The 26,312-nt window shown below is 39.9% G+C and overlaps 1 protein-coding gene across 1 annotated transcript in view; it reads right to left on the reverse strand.

Moving 5' to 3' along the window:
- Positions 1–26,312, reverse strand: part of PTEN (phosphatase and tensin homolog) — a 106,367-nt gene that overhangs the window by 30,862 nt on the left and 49,193 nt on the right. The window contains exons 4-6 of the mRNA XM_039547624.1: positions 16,789–16,833; positions 8,620–8,663; positions 4,140–4,378 (exon numbers count right to left, since the gene is read on the reverse strand). Coding sequence (XP_039403558.1) covers positions 4,140–4,378; positions 8,620–8,663; positions 16,789–16,833 — 328 coding nt within the window. The remainder of the gene's footprint in view (positions 1–4,139; positions 4,379–8,619; positions 8,664–16,788; positions 16,834–26,312) is intronic.

The raw sequence follows: 26,312 nt of genomic DNA on the forward strand, positions 1-26,312 counted from the left end.
TTGGACTGAGGCTGAGATGGAAATAGGAGACAGACTTGTTAAATGTCTCTGGGTAAGGACAAGAGAGGTAAAAAACAAGGGTGATGTCATGGTAGGGGTCTACTCCAGACTTCCTAGCAAGAAAGAGGAGGTGGATGAGGCTTTTTACAAGCTAACAAAATCATCCAAAGCACAGGACGATGTCCCCCATCACCGTCAACTACCTAGACATCTATTGGGGGTGGGGTTTGAAACCAGGCAGGGGACAGATCATCAGACCAGTCTTGGAATGTATTGGAGACCATTTTTTATTCAGATGGTGAAGAAAGCCACTAGGGAAGAGGCTGTTCCAGATTTGATTTTGACTAATAGGGAAGAACTAGTTGAGAATTTGAAAGTGGAAGGCAGCTTAGGTAAAAGTAATCCTGAACTCATAATTTCATGATTCTAAGGAATGGTAGGACGGAAAACAGCACAATAAAGAAAATGGATTTCAATAAGGCAGACTTTAACAAACTCAGGGAGCGCGTAGGTACGATCCCTTCAGAAGCAAGCCTAAGAGGGAAAAAAGTTCAAGAGAGTTGGCAGTTTTTCCAAAGAGACATTAAGAGCACAAGAGCAAACTATCCCACTGCATAGGAAAGATAGGAAGTATGGAACCACTGGGGCTTAACCAGGAGATCTTCAATTATATGAAACTCAAAATTTAAGAATTATACAAAATGTGGAAACTAGGTCAAATTACAAAGGATGAATATAAACAAATAACACGAGTATGTAGGAACAAAATTAAAAAGGCCAGGGCACAAAATGAGATTAAACTAGCTAGAGACATAAAGGGAACTAGAAAACATTCTACAAATACATTAGAAGCAAGAGGAAGACCAAGGACAGGGTAAGGCCTATTACTCAAATGCGGGGGAGAAGGGGGTCGACAGAGAGAATAACAAAACATGCGGAAATGGCAAAAGTGCTAAATGACTTTTTTGTTTCAGTTTTCACCAAAACGTTTAGTAGCAACTGAACATCTAACTTAATGAATGCCATTGAAAATGAGGTAGGACCAGAGGCGAAAATAAGGAAAGAAGTTAAAAATTACTTAGACTAGCTAGATGTTTTCAAGTCACCAGAACCTGATGAAATACATCCTAGAATTCTCAAGGAGCTGATCTGAGCCAGTAGCAATTATCTTCAAAAAGTCATGGAAGATGGGTGAGATTCCAGAGGATTAGAAAAGGGAAAATATAGTGCCAATCTATAAAAAGGGGAATAAGGACAACCAGGGGAATTAGACCAGTCAGCTTAACTTCAGTACCCAGAAAGATAACGGAGCAATCAATTTGCAGATACCTAGAAGACAAGGTGATAAGTAACAGTCAGCATGGATTTAATCAAGAACAAATCATGTTAAACCAACCTAATAAGCTTTCTTTGACTGGGTAACAAGCCTTGTGGATAAGGAAAAGTGGTAGATGTGGTATATCGTGACTTTAGTAAGGCTTTTGATACTGTCTCAATTAAATTCTCATAAACAAACTAGGGAAATACAACGTAGATGGAGCTACTACAAGATGAGTGCACAACTGGTTGAAAAATAGTTCCCAGAGTGTAGTTATCAGTGGTTTCCCAGACAAGCTGGAAGGGCATATCAAGTGGGGTTCCCACAGGGATCAGTTCTGTGTCTGGTACTGTTCAATGTCTTCATCAATATTTAATAATGGCATAGAGAGTACACTTATAGAGTTTGCAGATATCAAGCTGGGAGGTGTTGCAAGTGCTTTGGAGGACAGGATTAAAAGTCAAAATGATCTGGACAAACTGAAGGAATGGTCAGAAGAAAATAGGGTGAAATTAAATAAGGACAAATGCAAAGTTCTTCACTTAGGAAAGAACAATCAGTTTCATACATACAAAATGGGAAATGACTGCCTAGGAAGGAGTACTACTGGATCTGGGGGACATAGTGGATCACACGCTAAATATGAGTCAACAGTGTAACACTGTTGCAAAAAAAGCAAGCAACATTTTGGGATGTATTAGCAGGAGTGTTGTAAGACAGACATGAGAAGTAATTCTTCGGCTCTACTCTATACAGATTAGGCCTCAACTGGAGTATTGTGTCCCGTTCTGCAAGCCATACTTCAGGAAAAATATGGACAAACTGAAGAAAGTCCAGAGAAGAGCAACAAAAATGATTAAAGGTCTAGAAAACATGACCTATGAGGGTAGATTTGAAAAAACTGGGTTTGTTTAGTCTGGAGAAGAGAAGACTGGGGGGGCACAAAAGAACAGTTTACAAGTAGAGAAAAGGTTGTTACAAGGAGGAGAGAGAAAAATTGTTCTCCTTAACCACTGAGGATAGGACAAGAAGCAATGAGCTTAAATTGCAACAAGGGCAATTTAGGGAAAACACAACTTCCTAACTGTCAGTAGTTAAGTGCTGGAATAAACTGCCTAGCGGACATTGTGGAATCTGTCTCATTGGAGATTTTTAAGAGCAGGTTAGACAAACACCTGTCAGGGATGGTCTAGATAATACTTAGTCCTGCCATGAGTGCAGGGAACTGGACTAGAAGACCTCTCGAGGTCCCTTCCAGTCCTACAATTCTATGACTCTGGCATAGTCCTCAAAGAGTAGAATGAAGATTTAAAGGCATCCAAAAGTTCAAGAATAGCTCTGTTCTTGGGTACTCTAAAGAAATACAATCATCTTGCTTAAGCATCAAGCTGCCTCTTCATCTCAGTTCATTTCATCATTATTTATTTTGTCAGACTGGTTTTCAGCACAGAACACATTAATTATAGAAATTGTTAGTTTTCTTTCTGTACAATACTATATCAATATGGAGACATATAGACCAATTGTCTCGTATCGCTTATGACTGGCTAAAGTAGCTATCTGCATAAGACAGTTTTAATTTGCTCCCTCTAACAAGTCAGCAGCCAGTCTCTTCAATTGCTCAACTGATGATTCCACAACCAAGAGCCTCTGAACGTGCCAACCTGTGTAGAGATCTAGATGCTAAGAAACGTATAAAACCTAAATGCAGTCCAACTCTCTCTCATACATAAATTTTTTGTGCAGCATTAGAGCAATTCAAAGATACCTACCCTGAAAAGGACTGGAGCTGACATACATACATCAACTCCGGTCCTTTCCAGAAAAGGTGTATGAACTGCTGTAACACTACAGATGAAATTGGGAGAGAAGAGGGAGACTGATGATCTGAATTTGAAAGACAGACCCCAATGTAGCTGGAAAATATTTTGACTAGGATGCAGAAGTGAGAAAAAAATATTCTGAGGTCCTAAGGCACTAGAGATTACCATCAGCAAACTGTAGCCAGAGCATGTGAACAAAGACCTGCCTTTGCCAGACAGTCTTATGCAGGGCTGCCACTAAGTCTACTAGCAAGGAGTTAAAGGCCATGAAAGCCTTCTACCATTCTCAGATCAGGGAGTGACAGATTCCTCTCACTGAGAGGCTGGTATAGGGATTGAAAAGGTGATGCTCTCAATGAGGCAGGCTATAAAAGAATGCTGATGGCAGCTTCTGCCTTGGCCTATTACCCTGAAAGTTTCATCCCTACAGAACAGAAGCCAAGTAAAGTGGAAGCAGAAAGTTCTGCTGAATAGTTAAGGCAACCCAGATACATTACAGTAGCTCATAGCATTTCAGCCATAACAAGCACCTGAAGTAAAGGAGTAGCAGAATGCCTTAGAAGAATACAGAAGAATAAAGAAAATGGAGGAGCTGGACAGCTCATCAACTAAAGGAACCAAACTAGAATAGTCCTATCTTTCAATTGGTTGAAGCTGATGCCTGTATAGATGAATGGGAAAATGCACCATCCACCACCAACTTGATGTAATATGATGCAACACACACTTTGAAGATGAGGTCTGATATTCCTATGGCTAGCATAAACATTCAGAATCTTCTTGAACATAAGAGAAACAAGGAAGAGACAACTTCAGCATTTTGCTTTCAACAGAATCTTAACACTAATGGTGTCTTTTTTTAAATCAAAAGTTAAACTAATAAGTCAAACACAATCATACCTTCTATTGGAAGCCTATCCCAACTGAATTTAGCTTAATTAGAAAAAGTACCAAGGAATGGGTGATAAGGTGGAAAAAAGCAGAGTACAATAACTCACCTTCTTGTCTCTGGTCCTTACTTCCCCATAAAAATCTAGAGCTTCTTGAGCCTTTAAAAACTTGCCTCGATGCAACAAATATGCACAAATCATTACACCAGTTCGTCCCTTTCCAGCTTTACAATGAATTGCTGCAACATGATTGTCATCTTCACTCAGCCATTGGTCAAGATCTTCACAAAAAGGTTTGATAAGCTCTAGCTGTGGGGGGTTATGGTCTTCAAAAGGATACTGTGCAACTGTGATAGGAAGATTAAATTTGAGACTTCATTGTAAATCTTATGCATTTTAAACTAATTTAACCAGAGAGATTAACTTTACAAAATGCATATCATGCAATTAACAGTTTAAAGAGGTAACTAAATAGGTTAAGTGGTCTGACACAAGTACCATAATGATCGATGTCAGAAAAGTGGTATACAAGATGTGGCGCACATGCCAATAACTTGGCCCCTCAAATTTCAGCAAATTCCCAATTATACATACTCTTAATGTCTTACTCAATAGAGCAATTTTGCTCATATCTGACAATCTATCTTATAACAATCCATCATTCCATAAGTGGTCTTATACCAGAACCTATTATTACAATAATATAGGGTTAAGCCATGCTCACTGATCAAATGAGGCAATTCTGCTGAAGAGTTCTGAGATTACAGTTTACCCTATTACAGGGACTGAACTGGTCATGTCCACATAATTAGTTCCAAGAGGCTCTAAAATACGTGTAATAATACATAATCATAACTGCTAATTGTAAACAAACAAAACCACACACCCAGGCCTTTGTTACTGTTTTAACAGTAAAACCCAGACATTGCAATTTTTTTCTTTACTCATACACAATCCATCAGACAAGAGAGATGCAAGTATTTGGAACTGGGAAGCAAGGGGAAAAACACCCCAAAAAGCTCAGAAAACAGGAGAGAGAAATATGCGATAACCAGGAGACTGCAGCACCCAAAAAAAAAAACACACCTATCTTGCAATGTGTCAAACAAAAATAGATAATATCCATATTGCTGCTCAGTATATTTAGTCATACAAAGCTGTCTTTTCTCTGCCCAACAGGCTCCCTCACTGACTTTGAGGACAGACAGGCTCTTGCACAAATTGCCACTCAGATCTAGTCAGAAACTATCACGTTGGAAGCTCTCTCTCTAGTTTTGGCCAACAAAGAATGAATAAAGCATCCAATTTTGGGCAAGTCTTTTTTACTGGCTTGTCATACATTCAGGTTATGTAAATTCCTTTGGAAGAGACAGTTTAGGTCATGAGAGCAGAAGAGAGATGAGAGCAGAAGAGAGATGACTATTATGGTTGAATCATGAGATTATTTCTGCAGAAAAATCTGGTGCAGTGCAGAGTACTATTTTGTCTGGAAAAAAACTGCAAGGACAATTTATAGGCTCACAGCACAGGATATCCACGTTGTCTTCAGAAAGTGCAACACCCCCCCCCCGCAAATAACTGACAAAAATGAACAAAGATTCACATGACTTTAAAAGGAGGGTCCATGACACTTCACAACTAGATTCAGATTCCATCAAAGCAGCAGAAATGAGTGCTAGTCTTGCAAACTACCCCAAAGTAAAAATGCACCATTATGCTTCCTTTCAGATGGAAGAATGAGTATTCCTAAAATGGTCACTTCCATGTGAAGATTACAGTCTTAGGCCCTTTAGACAGCTGTATAGAAGGAAACTGAAGTAGTCCTTTAGCCACTACCAACATGACATTGGTAAGGGAGACAATATTCTGAGCTGTATCTAAGAATATTGCCACCAAAATTTGGAGGTAGGTTCCATCTTAGATGAGAACCAGCCAAGGTTCCCTTTGGAGAGAAAGCCACAGAGGAAGTCCTGGAAGAAAGTTCCAAGAGAAGAACAGCTTGTTGTGAAAGGTCTCCAGGGACTAGAGCTGAGTCAAGGCTCGCATGGTTCCTTGCCAAGAAGGAACCATAGGCCTAGGAAGGGCTCAGCTGAAGATTCCAGAGAAGACCTAAGGCAAATGTATGAAATGGCCCTAGGAAAAAGTGCAGCAAGACAGTTTGGAATGCCCAAATGATTCCCAGTTCAGAGACCCAGGGCAAGGGCTAGATCCTGAAGTAGTTGGGAGGGCCCAGGCTCCTCTACACCACCAACCTAAAGATTGTGGGAAAATCCCTACACACTGGCAAGAATTGAGGGAAGTTGAAGCATAAGACGGGTGAAAGATAGCTTGATCCCTGAAATAAGGAGAGACAATACTGAGAGGAAAGGACTTAAAGGTTACACAAACCTAGGCTAAGAGCTATGGGTCTACAGGGGGTCATGGTCTTGTTCTGGATAGCTTTTCATTTTGTTTTGGACTTCGTTTGCCACAGAAGGAAGATACTTGATTTGGCTGACAACCCACCGTCTGAATATCAGACATCTTCGAGATGCTTCATGTTGAGCACCCAAAATCACTTCTCATTTCTGAGTACCTTAATTACTAAAGCTTCCTCTTCTCCTATGGAAAGGCAAAGTGTATAGAAGAAGGGGAGTCTAAGAGTCACTTTCTCAGATATCAAAGGTGGCTTACTGTTTTTGTGATGAAAGGGAAAAGACAAAAATACAAAAAGTAATGCAACTAACTGAGCAACCTCAGCTAAGGCAAGATAGAGCAACTGGGATGATTCATAAACATTCAACTGTGTTAAGGACTCTTCATAATATTCCAGAGTAAAAGGATTTCAATAAATCAGTGATTTCGAAATGTAAGCTCCTGCTTCATAATGCAAAATAAAAATGAAAGCAATGACGACATCTGGTCATGTATTGTTAAAGGCCCACACAAATTCATTTATGCACAACTCCCTCCTACTCTTGGAAGTCCTGGAATCTATCTTAATAGGATGCTTCCTCTCCTTCCTTACATGCTTTGACAATCAGTGAAATAGTTAAGAGGACATTTAAAGAATCACAAGTGACAAATGAGTTAGCACTCACTGAAATGATTTTTTCTGCCTCTCTGTAAACCCAGGCAGACACTGTAGAATCAGCTAAACTCTGATTGTGTTCTGATGGTTTCTTTTGCAACCATAACAGCTAGAGATTTAGCTTCTACTAAAAAAATTACACAGACTCAGGAATAGGATTGAGAGTTCTGTCCATGCTCCCCAGTTGGGGCACACACCCCACACTTTGGAAAATTTTGGAACAAACACTGAAGGAGACTCCACCACTGACTAGATAAGAAGAAGGGTATTGGAGATCCTAATGAACTTAGATTGGAGTCTCAGGGATTACAGTTGCAGCATGGCCCATTAACGCTAAAATCCACTCTGTTAGATAACATGCTGGAGGTGCTTCCCTTTAGAGTGCCATCTGAAGCAAAGTAAGCTCCTTCAAATGCTCTTAGGACATCCATGCTGAAGAGCTTCTATTTATCTATCCACCCATTCTATATACCCATTCTGAACCATGGTATGAAAGTGAACTACTAATGCACTGTGTCCAGAGAGACTCCTCTGCCAATGCTACCATGTAGGAATCTAGAGCCACCACTAGAGAAAAGTGCTGACATGAAGCAGCGACATTCATTTACTTTCAGCAGGTGTCCTACCAAAAGACTTTAGTTAACGAGGGTCAACAGGCAGAATTCTCAGTAGCACCCAAAACATCCCCTCACTAGCTGGCAAAGCTCCAAAGCAGAGTGACACTGAGCTGCCCCATTTAAACAACGGCAGAATACTGAAGTGTTATGTAGTTTTAATTCCTTATATAGGGGAAGCCCTGATTCCAGAACTTTCTGGCAGAGCTACACTGCAATAAAAGAATCACAGCATGGCTGTGGCTGGCCTGAGTCAGCTGACTCAGGCTGATGAGGCTCGTGTTGCGGGGTTAAGAATTGCTGCATAGACTTTCAGGCTCAGACTGGAGCCCAGGCTCCAGCCCAAGAAGGAACGTTTACACTGCAATTTTAACCTCGCAGCCCAAGCCCTGCAAACCCACGTCAGCTGATCTGGGCTCTGCGACTTGGTGCCACAGGTTATTTATTGCAGTGTAGATGTACCTTCTGACCAGTAAGCATGGCTTATTCTCCATTTTCATTCTATGGACTCTTGTATATTAGAAAGGACCTTTGTCCCAATTTCAGTAAAAGTCTCCATTTTTGGTAAACTAAGTGTTGATCAAATTAAAAGGAGTACTTCATAGGTGGTTTTAAAATCAGCTTTAAGTCATAACCTCAGGCTTACACACTGAAATTTCAACTATTTGTGTTCTTAGCCCATGACAGATAATTGCTAAGAATATACTTTCTACACAGTGTCAAGCACCACAGTAAGCGTCTCATGAAGGAATCTTAAGTTATGTTAATACCATTCTTCTCTCTCCCCCCAAACACTACATTAATATTTGACAGTTTTACTTTGTTCCTTAGTTCAGAAAAATAAAAGGAGAGATTGGAAGGGAAAAAAAGCCAATAGCCTAGACCCTAGGCAGCACAAACATACCTCTGCAGTTAAATTTGGCGGTGTCATAATGTCTTTCAGCACATCTAAAAAGAAAAGATTAAAGTTCAACATAAGTATGTTAGGTAAGTCTAAGGTGTCTATCACACTTTTGTATGTAAGGATCAGCATATGAAAGCCAAGAAAAAAAAAACTTAAGTCCACATCACCTTTACAGCTCAACACCACAGCTAGACTTGGTCCATGAAATTCAGAATATTTTGTTTAAAATATATTGGTTAAGTTGCTATGGCAAATTCAAAAGATTTTGCTGAAAAATAATGGTTACCCTACAGTAACTGTGATTCTTTAAGATGTTGTAGTCATTGTAAATCTCCCTTTAAGTATGCATATGCTTCATGAGCAAGATCAGACTTTTTGGAATAGCTGTGTTCATCAAGGTCATGCATGCACCCTGTTCTCTTTTGCTCCCGTACAAGGGCATAAAGGGCAGAGTGGCTGTGACTCTCCCTCAGTTCCCTCACATTTTGAAACTTCCATTAGCTGAAGACACTGAAAGCAGGGAAGGCGGATCTATTATAGGGTCCACACAGACATCCTCATCTCAAAGAACTGCAGGGTAAGAAAAACTGTTCAAGTATGTCAGTGTGGATCCCACCGCAGGTGACAGGTAAGTAGTACTCCTTCTGGAGGGTGAAATAAGGAGTACCAGTTGCATCAGTTGAACAGTGCTGTCCTGAACTCGCCATCTGCCCTTGTGGCTAAGTCCAAAGCACAAATGTTTGCTGAAGATCAGTGGTTACTCTATGTCACTGCCTTGCACATTTCAGAAACTGGCACACTTCTGAAGCAGGAGGAGAATGTCACTTGAGCTTTGATGGATTGAGCCCTGATGCCGTGAGAGAAACATATACCAGCCAACTGGAAACAATATGAGATACATTGTGTTATCCACATAGATATTCTCTGAGCTCAGATGGCTTGGCCTTTGGAATGGCCAGTTATTGCCGGAAATAAGTGGGTAGACAATCTGAACTACTTAGTTCAATCAATGTAGTAAAGCAACACTCTGAAAACATCCAGTGTTTACCTTCTCTTCCAGGGTACAGTGGGACTTTGGAAAGAATACAAGTTAACTGAGTTCCATCTGAATTGGAGGCCACTTTGGGGATGAACTTTAGGTAAGGTTTCAACACCACCTTGTCTCTATGAAAGATTATATAGGAAGTATCAGCCATAGTGCTCAGAGTTGCTCTCCTAACCAAAGGAATAAAGCAAGTAGGAATGCAGTCTTCAGAGTGAGATGAAGGAAAGAGCATTCTGACAGGTTCAAAGAGGGCCCATGACCATAACTCAAGAGGAAGACCAAGCATAACTGTACCGCCAGATGGGTAGCAGAGATCGCTGCAAGGGGGACCTTAATGGAACTGAACTCTAGGCCAGAGCATTTTAAAAGGTAGGCAGCAAGGAGTTGAGGATCTTTGATGGTATAGCCTGCAGAGTGAAAGCTATGTTGGGCCACACATCAAAAACCTTTTCCATTAAGACAAGTGTTTCTGGTAGATGTCATCCTGCTTTGTAAAAGGATACCCTGAACTTGCTATCCATGGTACTTAGCCAGCCAACATCCAGCCTGTCAGATGTAGTAACTTCAGGTCTGAAGTATATGACTGTGGTACTGCGATATCTAGTCCAGGCAGTCTGGCAGCTGAGCAAGCAACTAAACAGACATCTGTTGCAAGTCTGTCAGCCAAAACTACCCTCGCCAGTAAGGAGCTATGCAAATGATGATGGTTCTGACTCATTTGATTTCAGATATCACTATGAGGGACCAGGAGAACCAAAGAAAAGGTACACCTCAATTCCACTGCAGAATGAAGCTGTCTCGTAAAGACCCCAAGCTCATGGCCCCTCTAGACCAAAAGTTCTGACACTTGGTGTTGTGCTTGGTGGCAAACAGTTCTCTCCCTCAACAATGGAATATCTGTTTTATGATGGACCTCTTCAGTGACCACTTATGATTGTTACCAGTTTACTCAAGAAATCCATCAGACTGTTGTGGACACCTTGGATGTGGAGAACCATCAGGGTGATCTTGTATTGACGGCTCTATGTCCAAAGTTTGATGACTTACAGAGAGGTGATGAGATGGCAATTCATGGCTTGTTTATACAGTGCATTGCTGAGGCATAGTCCATCAGGAGCTGCACTGGAATTTTGGAGGACAACTTGTATGTCATTCCTACCTAATATGATGCCTCTGAGTTCCAGGATGTCTGAGTAATGTCTCAAGTCTTCTGAGGGCCAACGCCATTGTATTTGCAGGTGGTCCAGTTGGGTTCTCTAAGCTGTTGCTGAAATACCCATGATTAGTGTCCTTGTCAGGGAGGAGCTGGAAAACAGTACTATGCTCCAACATGTTCTTGGGTTCTAACATCCCAGTTCTGCAAGAACATGAGGTGGTACTCTGACCTTCTGGTGTTTTGGTAGAGAGTAGACTGATCTGAGCCAGAATTATAAGGGCCACTCTGGTAAACAGGGTCATGTACACATATTCCAACATGTGGTCCAATATCCCAAGGCAAGCATGTATGTTATAGGCTGGTTTTATCTTATCTTGGTAGCAGCCCTCACAACAACAGGTACTTGTCTTTGTGCAGATATACTTTCTCTGGCTTGGAACGGATCATAGCTCCTATAAACTCTATAATCTGTGATGGGATGAGAGTTTTTTCAAAGCTCACCATGAGATCTAAGTCAGGCAAAAAAGGAGGAGAGAAAGCATGTAAATGTATATATTCTAGGCCTGTTGCTGTCTCCTGCTGGGATCTGCTTCTGATCAGTCAAGTGTAATGGTAGATGTGGATCCTGTCTTCTCAGATGGGCTGCCACCACCACCACCCACTAGGTATTCTGTGGAGATTCTCGATACCATGTAGAGTCTGAATGGCAGTACCTTGTACTGGTAGTGATTTGGCCCCACTGTGAACCTCAAGTACTTCCTATTGGCCAGGCTGATAGCTATGTGGAGGTACATGTCTTGCGAGAGGACAGCCAGATCCAGTCTTGATCCTGAAAAGATGAGATGATGGAGGCAAAGGTTACCATCCTGAATCTGAGGCGGCATATATATCTGTTCAGTCTCCTCAGGTCTAGGATAGGATCCCTTTCCTCTTCAGGATAAGAGAGTATCAGGAGTGAGTCTCTTCCTTTGTATTTCTGAGGTATTTCCTAGATGAAGCAACAAGGGCAATTTTTTTTTTTTTAAATAGGCTCTCATGCAAAGTCTCTTGAGGGACAGGTGGGGAATATGGTGTAGAAATGAACAGGGTAGCTGTTGGTGATGATCAATATCTGTTTGCCTGTTATAATAGAACTAAACCTAAAGACTATAATAGGCAGCTCTTCTAGTATATGGTCTTTCCCTTGGCAGATACTTCGGTTGTCTGCTCTAGGAGAAGGAAAGTGCCTCTTATTGAGCTTACTATTTGTATTGTTTCTGATAGAAGCTAGTGTATAGATCCCTACAAATCTTAATGTGACCCAAGAGTCCTTCAGTAAATGGGCTGCTTTCCTCTGTTCTGCATCTAAAAGAGCTCCGTCCCTTCAAAAGGCAGGTCCCTCTCTGATGGCTTGCACCTCTTTCGGGAAGCCTGAATGCTAGCAGTCATTTCAGGATGATTGAATAAGATTTTCTTCATGACGACAGCCATGGTCATCGATCTCAAACCATATTTGGACGCATCCATGGTCATTTGCAATGCTCTTCTGACCACCACCTAGCCCTTTTATAATCCATTTCAGTTCCACCCCTTTTCTCCTGGAGAATTTCAGACAGAAGTAATTTATCTTTCCCAGCTGAGGAAGTTACATTTTGCAAATAGGGCTTTGTAGTTCACAATGCAGAGCTGCAATGAGGTGGAAGAATATCTGTTGTGTCTGAAGAGGTTCAGGTTTTTGGTTTTGGAGGGTTTTTTTTTTTTTTAAGAAGTCCTTTTCCTTTGATGTGCCTTTTGCAAGCATAGACTTCTCTTGTACCGCTGATACCACCAGAGACCCCAGAGTTTAGACGTGTTCAAAGCCTTCTGAAATCACCTGGTATCTCCTTTCCACTCATATACATGTATAGGGCAAAGTTGTCAGGGTGTGCCATAGTACCACTGACAGCTCAAGTATACCCTCATTGATTGGGAGGGTGATCCTGGCAATGGTTGTAAAGCTTAGTATTTCAAATAGCTTTAGGGACTCTTACTGGAGTACTGAGATTCAGTACCCAAGGTCTCTGTAATCCAGACCAGGAAGCTCTGAAGTCCAGTTACCCAACTTGTGGTGATGATTCCCTTAGGTACAGATTAAGGTGGCTGTTGTACCTCCATTGTCACATGCTCCTAGAGATCAAAGTCTGACATGAGTGTCCTGGCTAATGATGCCACTGTAGAGTGAAATCTTCTCTTCCTCAATGTGTGGGAGGGGGATCTGCTCCAGTACACATGGAATGATGGTGCCCAACATGGCCAGTGCAGCATTCTGTAAGGGTACTAGCCATGTTGAGGTTGGCCAACTTAATGCCATCCACATCTTGCTTGAAGGGGGTATATACTGAGAAATTGCCAGTGTGGGGTTTTTGCTTTGTTTTTTAAGGAAACATCCAATTTGAAGAAATGGAGATGACAAAGTTCTTCGCAGTTTGTTGTTAAAAACACAAAAGTTTTGAAGCTCTCAGAGTAGTGGATAGGACAGTCGCTAGATTCCATCTTGCTGTCATATTTGATAAGAGGGAATGGTGGGAGGGCCACAGCTGATCCATCTTTTATGTAGTTGTACAGGAGTACAAAAAGGCACCAGGCGCGCACACAGCCTCAGACATTGCTATGCAAGATTTCAATCTCACGCATGAGGCACACTGACACTAAAGTACTAAATCTTACCTATTCTTTCCACAATTAGAATTTTACGTTTCTGTTTAAAAATCCAATTAGAACTGTAATAAAATGTAAGACAGTAAATGAGCCTCTGAGACTTCAATTTTTTTTTTAATTCATCCAAGCTCCAGCTGTGTTTTTGTAGCCAATCTTGCCATCAGGAATCCCTAGCAGCTTGAGTGGCTTCAAAATTTTGAAAAGTCACTTAAGCTTTAAAATGGCCATGATTTAACTTGCAAGCAATTTGCACCTTCCTGGCTGTCATACAAACATGAGATATTATCCATCAACTTGGCTGACAGGTCTCAAGGCCAAAGAGAAGGCAACAGCCTGTTTTCAGCATGTGGCTTCATGCCAGAGCCAACTAAACCCCCACCTTCCCCCATGGTGAGGAACTTTGCATAGAAGTAAGAGGACACACAAAGGAACAGCCTCAACTAATTACTCAAAGGAGAAGACTGCAAGAAGTTGTGTACAAGTACAAAAGAGGTATACTAAAGAGGAGGGGGAACAAAGGAAAAATTGGGAATAAAATGAGATTACAATTTTGGGGTATATGAAAATAGAGGATAAAACTGAAAACATGGGTTAAATAAGAATATTGGAAACTAAGAGCAAGTGGTTTAAGATGTCTGATACAAGAAAGTAAGAGTGAAGGACAGGAAAGAATGAATTAAAAAAGAAGAAAACAGTTAAATTTACAAATATTTTCTAGAAAGTGAAATGCCAAATTGTTACAGTAGGCTTTTATCTGCACAATTTGAACACCAATTTAACTAAAATGGTTTAGAAACCATAAGTTAAATTGATGCATCTGTCTAATGTAGATACTACTTGAGATTTCATACAACAAACTACATTAAAACAACTTTGAGGTTGCAAAGTCAAGCACTAAAAGTTCACATATACCATTGTTATGATAGTCTAATTACATGATCAAATTTTTTCCACAGGACCCCAGCTCATTTTTTCAATACTCATGTAAGAAAATTAGTACTGTCAATAACTTTGCTCATTTTTAAATTATAAGTTAGTAACTACAATGGGAAGGAATGTCTTGGGGACTGATATACATAGATGCCATAACTAACATGCCCCTCAACGGTGCCCAAAAGCTAGCATTTGATCCTTTTCCTACCTCGGAGACCAATACTGTTCTGAATTACCTCTTTTATAATCCTACTCAAATTTATGATTACCTAGTGTAAGCATTTGTACAGATTTTGTCCATGTAATAAGAATTAAGAGATTTCCTGGATTCTCGACACAGATGAGTGGCATTTAAAAAATATGTTTACCACAGCTGTAGAGTCATTTTATTCTGAACCTGTTCCCAATCAATTCACTTCTGGGGGGGGAGAAAAGAGATCCTCTTTAGGCACATTTTTCACATGAAAGCCTCATCCAAAGAGTAAATTTGGAGATTCTAGGACATTAAGTCACCTGCACCAGTCTTGAGTTAACCAAGCAGGGAAAGAGTGAAATGCGCAGATACAAAAAGGTATCCGCATCCGATTTGCGAGCTGCAGATATCTGCAGATTTTCAGGGCTCTAAACAGTTCCTCAGGTCACTGTGCAGCAGTGACACAGGGCTATGTCAAGCCCCCAACCATCCCCCTACCCCCCAGCTCCACTTCTCCCTAGAGGCCTGCTGCCCCCTCTGTACCTCCTTCCCCGCTCCAGCCAGGGAGGCTACAATTCTGGGTCCTTCTATGCAGCGCCGCCCTCCCCATGGGGGGCTCGGACACCCCTACGCAGTTGCGGCAGTTCTAATGCACGTAGCCATTGCCGCCTGCCTGTTTAACGAAGAACTTCACCTTCAAAATGGTGCTTGGCTCACTACTTTCTGGGAAAGCAGCAAAGAATCCTGTGGCACCTTATAGACTAACAGACGTTTTGCAGCATGAGCTTTCGTGGGTGAATACCCACTTCTTCGGATGCAAGCTTTCTGGGATTTGTAGTTTACCTCCTCTTTCCGAGCAAGCTGGGGACTACAACTCCCAGAATGTCCAACACTGATTCAGAGAGCTGAGCTGGAGCCTGCAGGCTGGGTGACAGCCGCTCTGTTTGGGTGAGTGTGTGCTGCTGAGCTCTGTGGAGATACAAAATTTATATCCACATCCATGCTGCAATCTGCAAAAATGGTCTGTGGATATCCACATCTGTGGATACACAGCAGATACCTGCAGATTTGCTAGTCTCTAACCAGAATGGTCAAGACTGAGTGAAGGATTTTTTTATCCTTCCATCCCCTCTGTCCCCCAAAGCCTGTTTGTAGGAGCCAGTTTTTTTTCCTGGAAAAATGTGAAATAGAATACTAACTTCTTCCTGCTTCTTCAGTTTTTAGTGACGTGTTGCCTTGATATTAGTCACAAGATCAGGGAGTGTTGAACGGCTCATTACCGAGCGTGTCATTTGAAACTGGCATAAACAGTGACAGGTTAAAAACAGGACAGTAAAAAACACATATCAAAGGCTCTTGTTTTTTCTCTGTATTAAGGGAACAATGGCTCTTATCACATCCTCCTCATTTTAACTCCTATTAAGTTTTACTTTTTCCTGCACCTTATTTTTGAAACACGTATATTCGCAAACTTCAGCTGAAATCAACATAACTGTACATTTCAGAACGCAGAAACAAGCTCATGATCAGGTTTAAAACAAAAGGAAAAAGACAACAGAGGAGATAATTAGCAAAATCCTACAAAGTATTTTGATCATAGATAAATGTATGTATAACTACTCAATCCACAGAAGCATTATACCTATAAATGTAAGGCAAGCTCAACTCCACTAGCTGTTGCAATGGACTTATTCAAAATTGCACATGGGGATAGCAAGAGTTCATGTTTATGCAAAATAGAGCTGTTTAAATAAAGTGTATACTACTGATACAGTGCTATTTAATAAATTTCAAAATAACAGAAGATATCTATTTTGCAGTTCCATCACTGAAGATGTCATTAATGTATTACCAGAAACCATGATGTGAATTACTTCTGAATTTGCTCTATGCCATGCAACTTGAATTTGCTCTATGGGCTCTATGCCATGCAACTTGAAGTAGATCAAGTAACACGAGCCCATACCAGCATTCCATGTAATTTCTTCATTACACTTTACTAAATGAAGTAACAGTGCTCTCAATTAGTTTTCTTGAAATAATTGTTTTAAGAAATCTGTAAAACAGTATGTTCAGTTCTGTCCAAGCATAAAAAGAAATCATTTTCACTCATGAGCTATGTTTATAACATTGTTTTGAAAGATGAAGATATAAAAGCATACTTACAGATTGTATATCTTGTAATGGTTTTTATGTTTTGAATCCAAAAACCTTAAAAGAGAAAAGGCAATTTACATAAATGTATTTTGGCTACTACTATTTCAAAGATATTTTAATATATTTACAATACAAAAAACGTTTTCATATTAATTTCAAACTAAGCAGTTTTGAGTCTGAAATTCAGGCTATTCCCCCACAATATCTCTTGAGACACAGTGATGGGGCCCAACCCTGCACGCCTTGCTCATGCAAGTAGCCTCACTAGCATCAACAGGATTACTTGTATAAGTGAAGGCAGCAGGTTTTAGGCCTGTATTGTTAATTACAAAATATATTTTTAGTATTTATGCTCCATTTGTCAACAATATAGTTTTTTTAAACTTGTATTACTGCGTTTTAGGTTTACATTTTTTACCAGAAGGATGTCTAGTTAACTATTTCAATAAAAAATGGCTATAATAATTACTTCCAATGTAATCATATACACAGAATATTTACCAGAAACATATCTTATGCGCTTCTCTGTAAAGTTTACTGATCCACCTGTACTGATACACCAAACACAACAGCCATACTGGGTAAGACCAATGCTCCATCCAGCCCAGTATCCTGTCTTCCTATAGTGGCCAATGCCAGGTGTTTCAGAGGGAGTTAACAGAACAGAAACATACCATCGGTTCCCAGTTTCTGGCCAACAGAGGCTAGGGACACTTCAGAGTTTTGCATTCCTGCCCAGGCTGGGTAATATTCTCTGATGGACCTGCCCTCCATGAATTTATCTAGCTCTTCTGAACCCTGGTATAGTCCTGGCCTTCACAAAATCCTCTGGCAAAGAGTTCCACAGGCTGATTATCTGCTGTGTGAAAAAAATACTTCCTTTTGTTTGTTTTAAACCTGCTGCCTGTTAACACAAGAACCGGGGATCACCCAATGAAGTTATCTGAAGGAATAAACAACACTTATTTGTTCACTTTCTTCACACCATTCATGATTTTACAGACCTCTCATATTCCCCTCTTCAAGGTCTCTTTTCCAAGCTGAACAGTCCCAGTCTTATTTAATCTCTCCTCCTATGGAAGCTGTTTCATACCCCTAACCATTTTTATTACCCTTTTATGTTCCTTTTCCAATTCCAATATACCTTTTTTGAGATGCATGTGGTATTCAAGATGTGGACGTACCATGGATTTATACAGAGGCAATATAATATTTTCGTTCTCATTTATCTATCCCTTTCCTAATGATTCCCAAAATTGTGTTAGCTTTTTTGACGGCCACTGCACATTGAGCGGATGTTTTCAGAGAACTATCCACAGTGACTGCAAGATCTCTTTCTTGAGTGGTAACAGATAATTGAGATCCCATCATTTTATATGCATAGTTCGGATGTCTTCCAATATGCATTGCTTTGCATTTATCAACATTAAATTTCACCTGTGAGATCCCTTTGTAACTCTTTGCAGTCTGCTTTGGATTTAACTACCTTTAGTAGTTTTGTATCATCTGCAAACTTTGCCACTGTTTACCACTTTTTCCAAACCATTTATGAATATGTTGAATAATACTGGTCTCACTACAGGCCCCTGGAGGACACCACTATTTACCTCTTTCCATTCTGAAAACTGATAATTCATTACTATCCTTTGTTTCTTATCTTTTAACTACTTGCTGATCCATGAGATGACCTTCCCTCTTATCCCATGATAAACTTACTTTGCTTAAGAGCCTTTGGTGTCAAAGGCTTTCTGAAAATTTAAGTACATTATATCCACTGGATCACCTTTGTCCACATTTGACTCCCCTTAAAGAATTCTAATAAATTGGTGAGGCATGATTCGTGTTTATAAAACCATGTTGACTCTTCCCCAACAAATCGTGTTCATATATGAGTCTGATCATTCTGTTATTTACTATCGTTCCAACTAATTTGCCAGGTATGGAATTTATGCTCACTGGCCTATACTTGCCAGAATTACCTCTGGAGCCTTTTTTTAAAAAATTGGTCTGACATTAGCTATCCTCCAGTCATTTGGTACAGAAGCAGATTTAAATGATACATTACAAACTACAGTTAGTAGTTCTGCAATTTCACATTTGAGTTCCTTCAGAATACCATCTGGTCCTGGTGATTTATTACTGTTTAATTTATCAATTTGCTCCAAAACCTCATCTAATGACACCTCAATCTGGGACAGCTCCTCAGATTTGTCACCTAAAAAGAACAGCTCAGGTTTGGGAATCTCCCTCACATTCTCAGGTCTGGTCTACACTACGGAGGGGGGGGGGGTGGTATTGCGAACTGAGGTACGCGACTTCAGCTACATGAATCTTGATTAGACGCGATAGTTTGAACTCCGAGAAGTCAAACTCACCGCGTCGACCCGCGCGGTAAGTATGGACCTACCCTCAGCCATGAAGACTGATGCAAATGATACATTTAATGTCTCCACAATGGCTAACCTTCCGTAAGTGCTCCTTTAGCATCTCGATCACCCGGTGGCCCCAGGGGTTGTTTAGTAGCCTTCCTACTTGTGATGTACTTAAATTTCTTGCTCTCCCCGTCCCCCCCGCAATCTTGGGCTAGCTGTTCTTCCAATTCTTTTTTCGCCTTCCTAATTATATTTTTACACTTCACTTTCCTGAGTTTATGCTCTTTTCTATTTTTCACAATAGACTTTAACTTAACTTTTTAAAGGATGCCTTTCTGCCCATCACTGCTTCTTTTATTTTGTTGTTAGCCACAATGGCACTTTTTTGGTCCTCTTATTATGTTTTTTAATTTGGGGTATACATTTGAGACACTTATGGTGCCTTTAAAAAGTTTCCATGCAACTTGAAAGGATTTCACTTCTGGATCTGTACCTTTTAATTTTTATTTAACTAACATCCTAATTGTTGTATAGTTCCCCTTACTGAAATTAAATGCTACCATGGTGGCCTGCTTCGGTGTCCCCCACCCCATCACCGGGAGGTTAAATTTTATTATTTTATCGTCACCAGTTCAGCTATACTCACCTCTTGAACCAGATCTTGTGCTCCACTTAGGATTAAATCAAGAACTGCCTTTCCACTTGTGGGTTTCTACTCCAAGAAACAGTCATTTAAGGTGTCAAGAAACTTTCTCTATGCATCCCATTCTGAGGTGGAATGTATCCAGTCACTATGAGGATAGCTGAAATCTCCCATTATTATAGAGTTTATTTTTATAGCCTCTCTAATCTCTCTGCACATTTCACAGTCACTATCATCATCCTGGTTAGGTGGTCGGTAATATATCCCTACTGCTATATTCTTATTATTAGAGCATGGAATTACTATCCAGAGAGATTCTATGGTACAGTTTGGTTCATTTAAGATGTTAACTTCATTTGACTCTACGCTTTCTTTCACATACAGTGCCACTCCCCGACCAGTACAACCTATTCTGTCCTTCTGATATATTTTGTACCCTGGTATTACTGTGTCCCATTGATTATCCTCATTCCACCAGTGCAATTAAAAATCAAATTCCAAAACGGATTGAAATAGCCATTATTAGCCATTAACGCATTGCATAAGGAGTTCCAATTAGTACTTTGGGCACGCAGAGAGGGAGGAAGGACATTATTTTCTAATTACTTGAACCAGCATCATTTAAACAGCCATCAATCTCTAAAAATAGATGAAATGTTTTTTCCAGTGCTAAAACGCTAATGATCATTTTGCAATATAATCCTCTACAATGTTACTAACGGTTCAGATAGCAGCATGAAGATAAGAATACTTTGGGCTAAATTTGATACTTACACTGATTTAAGTGAGTGTCAATGTTAGATCGTCATGTTTTTATAATGTGGTACAATCAAAATTCTCGAAGCCCTTCAAACTTGTTTCATCACATCCTCTTGAGGTGGAGAGTACACTCATTTTAAAGTTAAACAAGGCACAGAAGTTACATGTGCACTGTCAGAACAAGAATAGCTTTATTTGCTTATTTTGGGTGGGTTTTTTAAAGTGTTCTTATCTATTTTACAGAAATCACCATAAGTTAGTGAAACTGGTAATTTTAAAAATAAAATTAATCTACTTTTCATAGACCATAGTTTAGGCAGGGTAGACTAATGAATTTCACTTTGTTTCCCATTTCATTTTTATCTTCTCACACTCTAGCACAAGTTTGGATTGTTTGAGTTGCAAAACCTAACAGGAATTTTGATCTGTTTTTAAAACAGTATTGGTATTTTTTCCTATTAATCTTGGATTTTGTAAAAATTTAAATAAAAGTCTAAATTTGAGGTCAAATTTAATCTGACAGTTTCCCTCTAAGTGTCCCTCACTTACCACAGTCAGTCAATTGGAAATCGAGGAACAGAACCCACAGAATTATATGCGATGAATTTTCTGAACTAAGTAGGAACAAGGTTAAGTTTTCCCTGCTTTGTTCAGGTCAGCTAAAGCACTGTCCAAACACCCTTGTCCCCCCTCAACGGTGGGGAAGGAGGAAGAGGAAAAGTCTTTTCTACTCTTCATGTAGCAGCTCTATGAGCTGAACTATAACCATGACAAACCAAAAGTACCGTTATTATATATGATGTGTCACCTGGCAATGTTCAATAAGAAACAACATACAAGTGTTTACACTTAACAAAGTGTGTTTGCACATCAGCCAGAATGAATTAAATTAGCCATGGCAGTACATGCTGTTCACATTGAAAAGAAACATGAGCTGCTAAAATCCTGGAAAGCTCAAGCAAAAACAAGCTCTAGTTATCAGTCATAATACTCCAGAAGAACCTCTATGGTTAAACTGATGTGTTAAAATAAGAACAGATGTGAGTATAGCACTGAATCCTAGGACTGCAATTTCATGTACAGAAAAATATTTTAGAACACAGTTACAACTGGCAACCTTGTAGGCAGTTTCAGGGGGGTCAAATGGCTTAATGAACACAAATTTATCCCTAGAGATGGCCCCATGAGGTTACAGCTGGAATACATGGGAAGGCAGGAGGGGAGAAGCTGGCACTGGTTCTGCCAGTAGTTTACTGGCTTTATGGATGAGTTTTAGTTTCCAGGGTTGTCAAATAAGGCATTTTTCTAACCCTTCACAAAAAGTTAAAAAGCCTCAACACAGCACTACATACAACAAACTTAAAAGTAACCGCTTGCATTTTAAAAGATGAAGAGTAATGGTAGCTTTCTAAAAAGAAAATATTTCCAATACAATAATGTCATTAGTTAATTTTACATTTGACACTGACTATTCAAGAAAAAATGTTCTCTCTCGAGAACCAGATACTAATTTCTCCTGGACCTCGAGTAAATGTACATGGATTGTGTGTAAAGCATCAGTAAACTCAAAATTTTTTCATAAAATGAAAAAAGGTTACTGCCGCTGAAATATGGTATGCATATACTTTTGTACAGTCAGCTTCATGTTTGAAAACAAGGAACTCAAGATAAAACAACCCAGGTCACATCCAGGTTCCCTACAGTCATTTAATCTGCATATTTTAAAATATCCAAATGTCATTGCTTACATATCTATGATATTGCTTTGCAAAATGAAAATTTCTCCTTTAGCCACCTAACTTTATGGAAATGTTATTTTGCTCAAACTTTTAAAGTCTATGATTTGCAGATAATGTACAGTGTTTATTCTCAAAACCAAGTACATCTCTTCTACCTTCTAAAGCAATTAGAATTAATATTTGGAACTGTGGAGGGTAGACAGCCAAAGCTACACTTGCAATATTAATCTGGGTTGGACCACCAGGCTGGGGAAGATTTCCCACCCTTTTTGACATTGTGTGTAAAACCCATACTCAACAAGGGGTGTAAGTGGGGCTTAGGAAAAAACACAGGCAGGCTGACTGGATTCACTGGAAGCCAGAAATCACTTAGGATAGGAATTTGGGAGTAAGGGTGAAGCACCAGCACAGTCCTATGAAGCACAATGTAAAATGGGTCAGCCAGTAGCATCTGTATCTCTGCCACTAGGCTGATGCAAAGGACATGAGAAAGTAATCTGATGAGACATGTGAGCACCATACTGATAACTAAAGATGGCTGTGACTCAAAGGCAAAGCATATGGAGTAATCATTTTAGTAATAATGAAGAGGTGAGAAAACAATTTAGCACTAGGGAGTTGGAAAGCTGACTAGCAAGTTGAACTCACTGAACAGAAGAAAGATTTCGCTGCTTGAAATACAGAAGAAAGATAATAATGAAAAGGATGGATTTAAAGAGATCATTTCTGTTTTATTGTGGCTGTACAGAAAACTGCTTCATAGCAAAAGATTTTCTGCTTTCCTTTTCATTATCTTCTGTTTTGGTTGTCCACATTCAAGCCATCAAATACAGAGACATAGGATGGAGAATCCAGCTTCGGCTCTGTGACATCAGATCTAGAATGCCAGGCAGTGGGACTTACAGATCCAGTAACAAATCCTTGGCCTGATCACCAAAGTGCTTTGCCCTGGCTGGGGCTGCTTAACAGTGTTCCTCTCCTGCCTACTCTTATCAGTCTGGGTGTGAAAGGGATTGGAAGAAATGCATAAGGAGATTTGAGACTGTTCACAAGATGGACAACTGTCAGCCATGATTCCTTCCCCACCCCGGAGAAAAACTAGTATTATTTCTTGTTTCAACGATGGCACACAGATCTACCCAACAATTTCCTCCCCTCTGGAACAGAAATCCAAAGATGGTTTCCTTCAGTATCAGAGGGGTAGCCGTGTTAGTCTGGTTCTGTAGAAGCAGCAAAGAATCCTGTGGCACCTTATAGACTAACAGAAGTTTTGCAGCATGAGCTTTCGTGGGTGAAGAAGTGGGTATTCACCCACGAAAGCTCATGCTGCAAAACTTCTGTTAGTCTATAAGGTGCCACAGGATTCTTTGCGGTTTCCTTCAGGGATCACTTATGTTGAGCATTGCACTTTCAGTTCAAGACACTGACCTGAATGTTTCCCTTGCCTTATAGCTACAGACTCAGAGCTCAATCTATTTAGCTCAACAAAGAGAAGGTTAATGGGTGATTTGATTTCAGTCTATAAGTACCTACATGGGAAAAATATTTAATATTGGGCTCTTCAATCTAGAGAGAAACCTGTAACAATCAAATTGTTGTACTAAGTTGGCTGTAAGTTGAAGCTAGACAAATTCAGACTGGAAATAAGGTGTAAATTTTTAATGATGGTAAATTTTTCCAGTGGTTATCAAGAGTTGTGGTGGCTTCTCCATCGCTGAATTTTTAAATCAAGATTGGATGGTTTTGTAAAATATATGCTCTAGGAATTATTTTGGGAAATTTCTATGGCCTGTGCTATACAGGAGGACAGACTAGATGATCATAATGATCCCTTCTGGCCTTAGAATCTATGACACAAGAAGAATTCAACCAACCATAATGAGAAATGACATACAAGGTAGAGGGTAGTATTTGTGAGCGTTTTGAGAGAGAAATACCTACGTTAAGGTAGGCATGCCTCACAGGTCAAGCAAATTGATCTTTGTGCCTGCAAAGCAGTAAGGCTGGACTCCCCTCGAGTCCAGAGCACCTAAGTTAATATCTGGTCCAGGTGATCTCCCCATTGCCAAGTGGAGGAATCCATGAGTAGTACTGTAGACAGCAATGTCTAGAATGGGAATCCTTTGCAGCCTTGGCAAAGTTTTGTCCATCAACATACTAAACTGATGCCATTGTTCCACAGATGATAGTTGACATCATCCCAACAAGGTCAGTATACAGTCCTTAACCATCCTTACTGAGGATGTAAGTAAACCTACATAAGCTCACAAGCCTATCTCATCTAACCACAGTTTAGCATTGGTTCGGCAGAAAATAAGCTTTCACTGATCTATACTGCAGGACTGCCCCATCAACTCTAGTGTCTCAGACAGCAGCAAGATGAACACTTTTTTAGACTAATTCTTGGTCTGAATGAGTAAAATAATCAGCAGACTGTCCTCAGGGTTCTCCAAGCCCTGAAGTGACTTATCCCATATTAGCCAAGGTGAGTATAAGAGCCCAGTCTCAAAATAGTTACCACCACTGCTAGACACTGAAGACCATGGGCAGCTGATACTGTTGATCAACTACAGTGAATTGAGGATACTTTCCATGAGCTTCCTGGATTACTAAATTTAAATGTGTCCTTCTGGTTGGGAGCCAGAAACCAATCCTGGAGACCAGTGGTTTTCAACCAGGAGAGCACTGTATCCCTGAGGGTATGCCAAGGTCTTCCAGGAGGTACATTAACTCATCCAAATATTTGCTGAGTTTTACAAGATACATAAAAAGCATTAGCTAAGTCAGTACAAATTAAAATTTCATACAACTTGTTTATACTGCTCTATAGACTGAAACATATGTACAATATTTATATTCCAATTTATTTATTTTATATGGTAAAAATGAGAAAGTACGCAATTTTTCAGTAATAGTGTGTTGTGACACTTTACAACATCAGACACAAAAATACAGAAAACAGTTTAAAGTGAGGTGTAGGTTGGGGGTACACAAGACAATGACTCCTGGAAGGGGTACAGTAATCTTGAAAGGAGGAAAAACACTGCTGTAAAAGGCACTGGATGATGACGGGATTGGTCACCAAGCAGAATTTCTGAGGCATGACAAATTTGTTGAGTCATCTGAACTCCACAATGGGATGAAACCCCTACCCTGTCTTGGTAATAGGAAGTAATGACAATGAACTTCTCTTCCATTAACATATTAGGGACCATCTCTATTATGCCATGTAGAGGAAGGATGCAATTTATTCACTTAGCACTGTCTTGTGAGAGAGGGAAAAAATGACAGGAATGCAAGAGCAGAATTAGAGGGTGCATCCTTGATCCACTCTTTCCAGGACCAGTTTGGTCAAAGTAATTTCACTTCATACCACAAGGAAGGACAAAAGGTAGTTGCCAAAAGGGGTATAGATCCCCAAATAGTTGCTAGATCCGAAGTAACCAAAACAGCATAATCAACCATGCTTCTAAGCACAATACGTGGCTGTGCTTCAACTCCTTTTGGGAGGGCTTCTATGCCAATGGTAAAGTTTGAGTGAGATGATACCTAGGAACAACCCAATAATAGGACATTTTGTTCTTTTTAAAGATTTTTTTTTAGTTAAGGAGAAATTTTATGTATTGATATTTTGGGTCATTTACAACAAGACATTACAACGACATTGTCTCGACACTTGGTACATATCTTAATATAGAATTAATATTAAGCAACATATTGTATATTTACCATATGTTATATCATTAACATTCTTTTTAAAACAACACACTGGGAGGGTGGTCAGTAATACATAAACCATTCATATTAACTTTGTTTTCTTTTTTAGAAAACGTTTTCTGGAGTCCAGGGGGAAGTCTCAGAAGAACAGAAAGAAAAGTTAAGGTGTGTGGGAGGGAGTAATTCAATTATCCTCTGAATAGTCTTCTTGCCTAAGTATAGAATTACTGTTTCTTACAAAGCATCTCAGTGATTTCAATATTTCTATTATGTTTTCCTGTGAAAGCTGTACCATTTCCTTGG

Source organism: Mauremys reevesii, linkage group 7 (assembly GCF_016161935.1).
Source record: "Mauremys reevesii isolate NIE-2019 linkage group 7, ASM1616193v1, whole genome shotgun sequence".
NCBI classification, from domain to species: domain Eukaryota; kingdom Metazoa; phylum Chordata; order Testudines; family Geoemydidae; genus Mauremys; species Mauremys reevesii.